Source organism: Mytilus trossulus, chromosome 11 (genome assembly GCF_036588685.1).
Source record: "Mytilus trossulus isolate FHL-02 chromosome 11, PNRI_Mtr1.1.1.hap1, whole genome shotgun sequence".
In the NCBI taxonomy this organism is placed as follows: Eukaryota; Metazoa; Mollusca; class Bivalvia; order Mytilida; family Mytilidae; genus Mytilus; species Mytilus trossulus.
In genome coordinates this window covers 55,184,342-55,193,556 of record NC_086383.1, presented here as the reverse complement: position 1 = coordinate 55,193,556, position 9,215 = coordinate 55,184,342, and the positions used below count along the sequence as shown (strand labels likewise).

The 9,215-nt window shown below is 32.7% G+C and overlaps 1 protein-coding gene across 1 annotated transcript; it reads right to left on the bottom strand.

The window, feature by feature from the left end:
• Positions 1 to 5,636: 5,636 nt before the first annotated feature.
• On the bottom strand, positions 5,637 to 6,338 carry LOC134690174 (uncharacterized). Its single transcript, XM_063550152.1, has one exon. It carries the CDS (start codon positions 6,336 to 6,338, stop codon positions 5,637 to 5,639), a length of 702 nt encoding a protein of 233 aa, XP_063406222.1.
• Between the last annotated feature and the right edge of the window lie 2,877 nt (positions 6,339 to 9,215).

Sequence of the window (9,215 nt, the reverse complement as noted above, 5' to 3'; positions counted from 1 at the left end):
CTTCTGCAAAAAGGAATTGATGTCGGTCGGCAAATGTGATAACGTGGTGCAACGGCAAGAGTGAAAACGTGGTGCATCGGCAAACGGAAAGTGATGCGTATCCGTAGAACCGATATTGATTTGTATCTGCAAAAAAGATAAGTTATGTGTTTAGGTAAAAGAGAAGTTATGTGTTTGAGTTCAAGAGAAGTTATGTGTTTAAGTAAAAGAAAAGTTATGTGTGTAAGTTAAAGAGAAGTTAAGTGTTTGAGTAAAAGAGAAGTTAAGTGTTTGAGTAAAAGAGAAGTTATGTGTTTAAGTTAAAGAGAAGTTATGTTTTTAAGCAAAACGGAAGTTAAGTGTTTAAGTAAAAGAGAAGTTATATGTTCAAGTAAAAGAGAAGTTATGTGTGTAAGTTAAAGAAAGTTATGTGTTGAGGTAAAAGATGAGTTATGTGTGTAAGTAAAAGAGCAATGTACGTGTATCGACATAAGCATGATAAGAGAAAGTATGGTGCATCAGCACAATTGAAAGTTAAATTCATCCGGAAAAGCTAAAAAAGAAGCTATAATAAATAGTAGAGTCGGTGTTCTTTGCAAATGCACTTGAGTAAATTTTATATTTGATAGTTAGTGTTCGCCGAATATGTACGTGGGTTTGTGGCTTTTCATTGCTAACAGTTAGTTTTGACTGTAAATGTACTCGGGAAGTAAATAGACGGTCTCCTTCATAAATATAGGAAAATAGCTAATAGTCAGTTCCGATTGTAAATATCCACTGGTCTTTTATTGTTTGTAATTAATCACACTGTAAATGTAGTAGCCAATAGTTCGCTTCCTTGTAAAGTGGACGCGGGTAGGTTTTGAAGATAAAAGTTATCTCTATTGTCCATGCATACGGGTATATTGTATTGCTAATAGTTGATCAGTGTTATAAATTTACGCGGAAAGTTAATAGTCCGTCTAAATAATAAACGAACGCGGGTAACTAATAGAAGTCTTCAAAGTTAATATACACGGGCAGCTTACATCTAGAAATTAACAATGAGGGTCGGTTGAAAACAAAAATTTACGACAAAAGAGATGATTTCAGCTTTCCAATTGTGAACTTTCCATTTCTAAGTAGCAACATTCCAGCAGCACCTGCATACGGGGTATATATATCCCAATTGATACGATATTCCCGTGCTTGCATTTCTTATCATGATTTTCCTGATAGAGGGTTGCTGCTCACAAGGAAGCTATTAAACCAAGAGTTCCAAATGGTAAAGTTGAAATCATCCCATCTTAAATTTTACGGATGCCATCACGAGTTGATTGACCGTTATGGAATAACCGTTTCACAAATGATAACGGATATGTTCCTTACGTCGTAACTACAATTCCCTTCCCTTTCATGAATGAATAACCGAATTATACTATTTACAGGATTTGTTATCAAATAAGCAACACGACGGGTGCCACATGTAGAGCAGGATCGGCTTACCTTTCCGGAGCACCTGCGATCACCCCTAGTTTTTGATGGAGTTCGTGTTGTTTATTCTTTTAGTTTTCTATGTTGTGTCATGTGTACTATTGTTTGTCTGTTTGTCTTTTTCATTTTTAGCCATGGCGTTGTCAGTTTGTTTTTGATTTATGAGTTTGACTGTCCCTTTGGTATCTTTCGTCCCTCTTTTATATAGATATAGAACGATTTGGTGTGAGTGCCAATGAGACAACTCTTCATCCAAATAACAATTTATAAATTTAAACCATTATAGGTCAATGTACGGCCTTCAACACGGAGCCTAGGCTCACACCGAACAACAAGCTATAAAGGGCCCAAAAATTACTAGTGTAAAACCATTCAAACCGCAACTACTGTACATCAGATTCCTGACTTAGGACAGGTGCAAACATTTGCAGCGGGATTAAATGTTTTAATGGTACAGAACCTTCTCCCTTTTTCTGAAACAATAGTATAATATCACAACATAGAAAAACACAATATAGTTTGTATACGTATATATATTGTAAGTGGACGCCTGTACCCAATTGTCGGTCTCTTTTGTATATGTACGCACGTAGAAAAAAATAACGAGACTGGTTAGAAAACAACACACAATTTACATTAGACTTCTGATCAGAGCAGTTCTTTTTATTTTTAAAGTTTAAATAACGTTAATGAATATTTCATTTACTAATAGTTTTGATTTCCATAAAGCAGACGTAAATAGACCAAACAAATATGATCAAAAGTAAAATTCTTTGAAAAAATTGATTGGTCATTATCTGTTTCAACGATACTACATGGCAAAGTATTGATTCCATTGGCGAAACATTAAATATTTATTTTGTAGATACAAAACATCTCATTTTCCTTATTATCCAATTTCCGTTTTTGACTTGAGGCTATACACTGTAATTTATCTAGCAGCAATTAGACGGAAAACATCTCTTTGTTCGATTGAAGATATTGCTTTTGGGATTTAATTCACTGTTTATCCAGTATGTTAATTGAGCGTACGAATGTCCCATGTATCATTTGTTATCTGCACGATGGTTAAAATCTTTTCTTGATGTGTAGTAAGTTTGTTGGATATTTGACATTTATTAACCATTCAACCTGGGAAACGTATTGTTTTCGAGTTTCTCGTGTCTCTCATTGACGTTTTTGTCCAATATCCCAATATAAATTTATAAAAGTAATATTAAACAGCTAAATGAGTGTTTTAGATTAGACCCATTCATTCCTTTCTCTTTTCATCCAGCTTCCTCTATACCTCTACCTAGTATTCCCCATTTTCGGAAATACATATGCTGTCTTACAAAAATCAATTTGATTAGTAATCGTCAATACAACTAACCTGGTACTTTATAAAGTCAATGTTTTCTGTTTGGTGTCAATATACACCTAACCTGTCTAACAAATACAATGTTGTAAGTCGATGGTAATACACCTAACATGTTTACACAGCATTGTCAATTGGTTGATTTCATCACAAGTAACTTTTCGAACAGAGACAACGGTGATTGGTTGATGTCAATACAACTAACATGTCTTTCAAATACAATGCTAATTGGTTGACAGTAAAACGCCTAACATGTTTTACAATAACACTGTTTATTTGTCAATTTTAATACAAATTACTGTCCTATTTTTGAATGAATATGGTTAGTACACATTACCTGTCTTCAACATATGTTGCTTTATTTATGTCAAAAGACCTAACCTGTGGTTGATGTTAATATCCTAGCATGTCTCAAAAAGATATTGTTTATTGGTTGATTTTTATCAGAGCGTCACTGGTTAGTCATGTGTGGACAAAACACGTGTCTAGCGTATACAATTTTAAACCTTGTACCTTTTGTTAGCTATTATTCGTGTGTTTCTCTGTCCTATATGTTCTCCCATTTATTTGTATTGTAGTCCTATCATTGTAATGTTGTCATTTTAATGTTATATTAAATATTGTCATTAAATCGGTAGGTTCGGAATACCACAAAACTAGGTTCAACCCAACCCAACATTTGTTTTATTAAAATGTCCTGTAACAAGTCCGGAAAACGGCCATTATATTATAGTTCGTTTCTATTTGTGTTGTGTTTCTGTTGTGTCGTAGTACTCCTCGTATATTTGAGGTGTTTTCCTCAGTTTTAAATTGTAACCCGGATATGTTTTTTCCTCAACCGATTTATGAATTTCGAACAGCGGTATACTACTGTTGCCTTTATTTAACACATGAAAAAAACGACAACCACTGCATTACAGTTTCCTGACTTGGGACAGACACATAAATACAGAATGTGGCGGGGTTAAGCATAGTCTGCAAGTTCTAGATCGCCCCCATCTAAGCATTTGTGAATTAACGGATTACAAACTTTGATATTTTGGAATATCTTTAATTCTACCACAGGAATACATTATCTCAACTGTATTGATAAAAACTCTCGCGAATTGTGGGTCTTACGCGAATTAATGCTCTTCATTTCCGTACTTTATTTTGTCTTGAAACCTTTTGTTATTTGAGCGTCCCTGTTGAATCTTTTCTATACGAAACGTGCGTATGTCGTGCACAATTTCAAACCTGTTATCTGTGATGTCAGATGGATATAATACGATGTGACATAATTGCTTAGTAGGAAACTGTAAATCCGAGTCACAATTTGTAAAAGTAGACAATTATATGTCAAGGTACGGCCTCCAACATGGGGCCTTGACTCACTCCGAATGGTACCGTCGCCAATCTCAATTTACAAGCTCGCTTTTATTGATTTTAAAGTATGCTTTAGCACCAGAATGGAACCTTGGAAAAAAATTAGCAAAGAATGTAGAATAAATTCCCAAATATAAAGAATTAGAAAAATAAGGCAATGAAATAAAAAGATGTAAAGAATGGGTTCCTTAATTTTAAATGAAGAATAAATAAAAGAGAATAAAGAGCAATAAAACAGAGAAAACTGACATAATCTATTATCAACGATACAAAAAGATCTCCCCACTTTTCTCCAATCCAGTTCACATCGTAATATATATCAATAATATTTTGAATAAAATGTTATATAACTTTAAAGCCAGACGTTTGACAGTTATCGCCAATCCACCCTATAATCATATGACCTGAAAATACATTTAAAATTGTAACAATAGCCATTATCAAAAGGATCAATCGAAATATAAACTTTTTTAAAATTACACGAACTGTGGTCTAGTATATTAACTAACAATACAGTAGATTTTCTTTGATATATATACATAAATTGTATTAATATGTATACGTCTTATACTTGGCATTAAATATCAAAGCCGATTATATTTTTTTGAGCCTTGTTTAATAGTGATGTTGAAAGTATACAATAATAAGATCAACAGATCTAAACACCCGTCAATAGTATGAATAACATTATTGTGTTTAATTGATCGGTTAAAAGTAATTGTTTTCTTTGCTTTGATAAACCTTCTTGGTTTGTTTTGATGGTCTGTGGTCAAAAGAAATACAATTTTAAAATGTTAAAAAAAAGTTGTCCGTTTATTCCGGCAAAATATGTTTAGATATCTTTATGCTTTTTTCATTGGAATTACCGCCTAGCTAACGTATTCTCACATACTATCTATTAATGTTTTAACTTATGAATAAGGATACACAAATATACTTTAAGAGTTATATCGTTTCGACTTTATGGTAGCCTCTAAATTTTCCCAGTTATTATTAGTCTTCTTTTTTTCCTGAGACTTATGGCTGGGATATTGAACAGCATGTTTGAACATTTAGGGGGCTTTTTAATGCTATAGTATATATCGTTGTTTACACATGTAGATTTTATTTTATATGGTTGTTCAATTTGCCCAATTTCACTGAAATATTCTCGATAGAAATTACTTATAATCAATTTCCCCAACTTGTCTAATCGATGGCTCCAAACTTACAAGACATAATATCGATTAACTGATTGACCAATAGTACTTACGGCATTTTGAGAAAATACTCCGATATAAATTAAGTTTGTATGTTTCCCTTTTTCAAAGAATATCAAAGATACAAGAACGTTATTCGGATTTTTGTTTAAAACAGAAATTCTTCAGAAAATCTTCTATTTAGCAAACACCATAAACGTTAAGCTAATAACAAGACATTTTGTTGTAAATAATTTAAACATTAACATTACAAATTAACAAATTTAGATCCAAGTGTTACCACGTGCTGGAAGAGAAATAGCAGTTTTTCCGCGACATTCAGTTTTCGAATCATCAAACGTATACAATCTATCCACTATTTCCTGAACTTCATCAGCAGAACACTTTTTGACACGAGCCATGGTTTGGCGCGGAAGTTGTGTCACTACATTTGGAGCGCCGCCCTTTGACTCTGCGGGCCACTTCTTAGGATCATATTGGGCAAGTCGTTTCACAATGTCTCTGACTTCTTCTTCTGTATATTTCTTCTTATAGACAATTGGCGTTGGAAGCCTAACAACTTGACCTTTCGATTCGGGAATCTTTTCCGGGTCGTATGTAGATAGCCTGTCCACAACATCCCTGACGTCATCAGTTGCATAATGTGCTTGTGTCACGGGAGGAAGATGGTTGAGACTTTTTCTTAGTAGACATTCACGACTGTCCTTATAAAGTCTCCGAGAAACGTCGAGTATCTCGTCTTTAGCAGGTCGTCTGTGTCCTGCAAACAGTTTCACAGACATGCGCTGACGATGCAAAATCCGTCTAGCGATGTCGATATTTCTAATGTCTTCCCTGAGTTCCTTGGGACTATATCGCTTAGCGGATTTATGCATGATAGAAAACATCCCTGAATCCGTAGGAAGAACTGGCTTAAAATGTAGATTCATCTTCCCGATGGACCATCCTATTGGTGCACACGACATCTTTCTTTATTGAACGATAACTGTCACTTGATACACAACAAATGCCACTGTTTTTACAATGGTTTTTCCTATCTACTAAAAAAAATGTTCTGATGCACTAGTAACAATACACACTATAGTTTTACTGTTTCTATTTACAAAGATTATCCGATTTGGAATACAACGTTTGGATTCATATGTTATTAATCCTTAATATTATTAAAACATTCAATTCGTTTTATGATTTGGTGTTTCTTATTAAAATCCCTCACAGCTCGATATATCTAATTCCACTTAAATCTGTCAGACGGATTATGATAGATACATTTAAACGATACTATAAAAGTACTACGTAATTTTCAATTTCATATAGTAGATGAAATAACGGTCTCACTAATTAGAAATTTTAAACAACAATGAAATTGATTTTTTCAGCCCACATTAAAAAGATTTAGTTGGACAACTCTGAGGTGTACGCATTTTTCTAAACGTTTTTTTAATTGTTGATTTAGTTGGTATATTTGTAATTTTATATTGAAGAATTCTTTTGAGCAAGCTCAGATATTTAAAATCGTAGATGTTATTGATTTGTTTTGATTTAAGTATATATAATTTAAGATGCGACCTCATATATTCCTCTTGTTATTGTTAGGCCGTAGTTTTTTTATTTTTAGTTTTTCGAACCCTCCTACCCTAATTTTTGCCAAATAGGGGGGAAAAAAATTAAAAATGTTGATTTTTATTTATTTTTTCTCCTCCGACCCAATGTTTTTCATGCAAAAAAAAAAATTAGTTCATAACTGCATGAAAGAATCTAAATTTATGCTCTTGGTGATTAAGTAAGTTGTTGCACATTGATTTTCAATTCAAACCTGTCAAGAAAAAAAAAATAGTTGTTACACTAGTAGAAAATCTCCTGGTGAAATAAAAAAAAATATTTTGATATTGACGGTTGGTATTAAAAAAAAATCAGCAGCAGCAGGTTTTTTTTTTTTTCGTCCTCCTATCCATTGGTTTTGTCAAAAAACTAAAAATATAATAACTATGGCCTTATAAGATATTATTGTAATTAATGGTATTGATTATATTTTCTTTCGTATATCAAATGTTCCTTGGCAGTTTAAGTATTATGTTATTTAAATTTCAAATTAAACTCATACACGCATATGCAATAATATAATTCAATTATTAAAGAAATTAAATGCAATATGACTAAGGTTAAGCATATCAAATTTTAAGGTCAACTTTAACTTCATTGACGTATTGATAGATTAAAACGATTGGAGTCTATGTTGAAATAATACAATTTATATCAATCTTAAGTACAACGAAAATAGGGGGAAGGCGGAGGCGAACAGTCATACTCAAAAATAGAGAAAACCAGCTTAATATTGAGGTTTTTATCTTTCAGTGTTTTGGTCGGGTTATGTGCCTTGACTTTATAATTGAAATTGTCCATAGGTGTTTCATTATTTATTTGTAGATTTATTTCATATTTTAATATACATTTTATTGATTTTCGTTTAAATAAAATATATACACGGTATTAAATCTAAAACTGATCCGATAGAATTCTAAAAGTTATTAATACTTCATAGAAAAGAACGGATATTGTGTATTATATAAATATGTTGCAAAAATATTTATATGCATGCGCCAAATTAGAAACACAGAAAAAGCTCGGATCTATTACAATGTTGCTCTTCATTTTAGTATACAATAAGAAGATGTGGTATGATTGCTAATGAGACAACTCTTCCAACAACAAAAAAGTGTCACAGAAATTAGCCACTATAGGTCACCTTATAGCTTTCAACACTGGACAAAGGCCATGCTACCACATAATCAGCTATAAAAAGGCCCTAAATAACAAATGTAAAACAGTTCATTTGAGAAAAGAGAAATATAATATGCAGTAAGATATTTCAAGGTGAACACTTTTCTCTCATTCGTTGTTCAAGTAAATTGTCATGATGTTGGCAGATACTGTGGATTCATTATCATTTATTGGATACCAATTTTCGTGGCTTTCGTGGTTACAGGTGAACCACGAAATTAAATGTTCATCGAATAACACAATTTCTATAGGCTTATATGCAGACTGTCAAAACCACGAAATTAAATATTCACGAACATGCAAGTTTTCCGTAATCCACGAAAATTGGTACCCACGAAAATAAATGAATCTACAATAGACTAAGTGACATAAGGTCTAGGTATATTTGAAGTTCATGTAACATTGTTAAATTTTATTCTTGTAATTTTTCATTAATAAATACTGGTTAAACTAAGGTCATAGCTAGTTTTGCCTACATTTGAACTTCATGTAACATTGTTACATTTTATTCTTGTAATTTTTCATTAATAAATACTGGTTAAACTAAGGTCTAAGCTAGTGTTGCCTACATTTGAACTTCATGTAACATTGTTACATTTTAACATTTTATTCTTGTAATTTTTCATTAATAAAAACTGTCAGCGGTTAAACTAAAGTCTAAGATAGTTTTGCCTACATGTTAAACTGATTTGACCCTAGCATACTTTGTACCTGTACCAAATCATGACATTTGAACCATGTGTAGTTATATCTTGTTGTTCCTTGTTTGTACAAGGGGTTGGATGTCTGTAGTTAGAGTAAAACTAAACTACCCAGCCAGGTCCACTTGTATTTTTGTCCATCTGATGAGTTAAGCCTTTTTCAACTGATTTTTATAGTTCGTTCTTATGTTGTACTGTTATACCACTGTCCCAGGTTAGGGGAGGGTGGGGATCCCGCTAACATGTTTAACCCCGCCACATTATTTATGTATGTGCCTGTCCCAAGTCAGGAGCCTGTTAATTCAGTGGTTGTCATTTGTTTATGTGTTACATATTTGTTTTTCGTTCATTTTTTTACAT

Excerpts from the sequence above, each read along its gene's own strand:
- LOC134690174 (XM_063550152.1), bottom strand. The coding sequence starts at position 6,338 with ATGTCGTGTGCACCAATAGGATGGTCCATCGGGAAGATGAATCTACAT.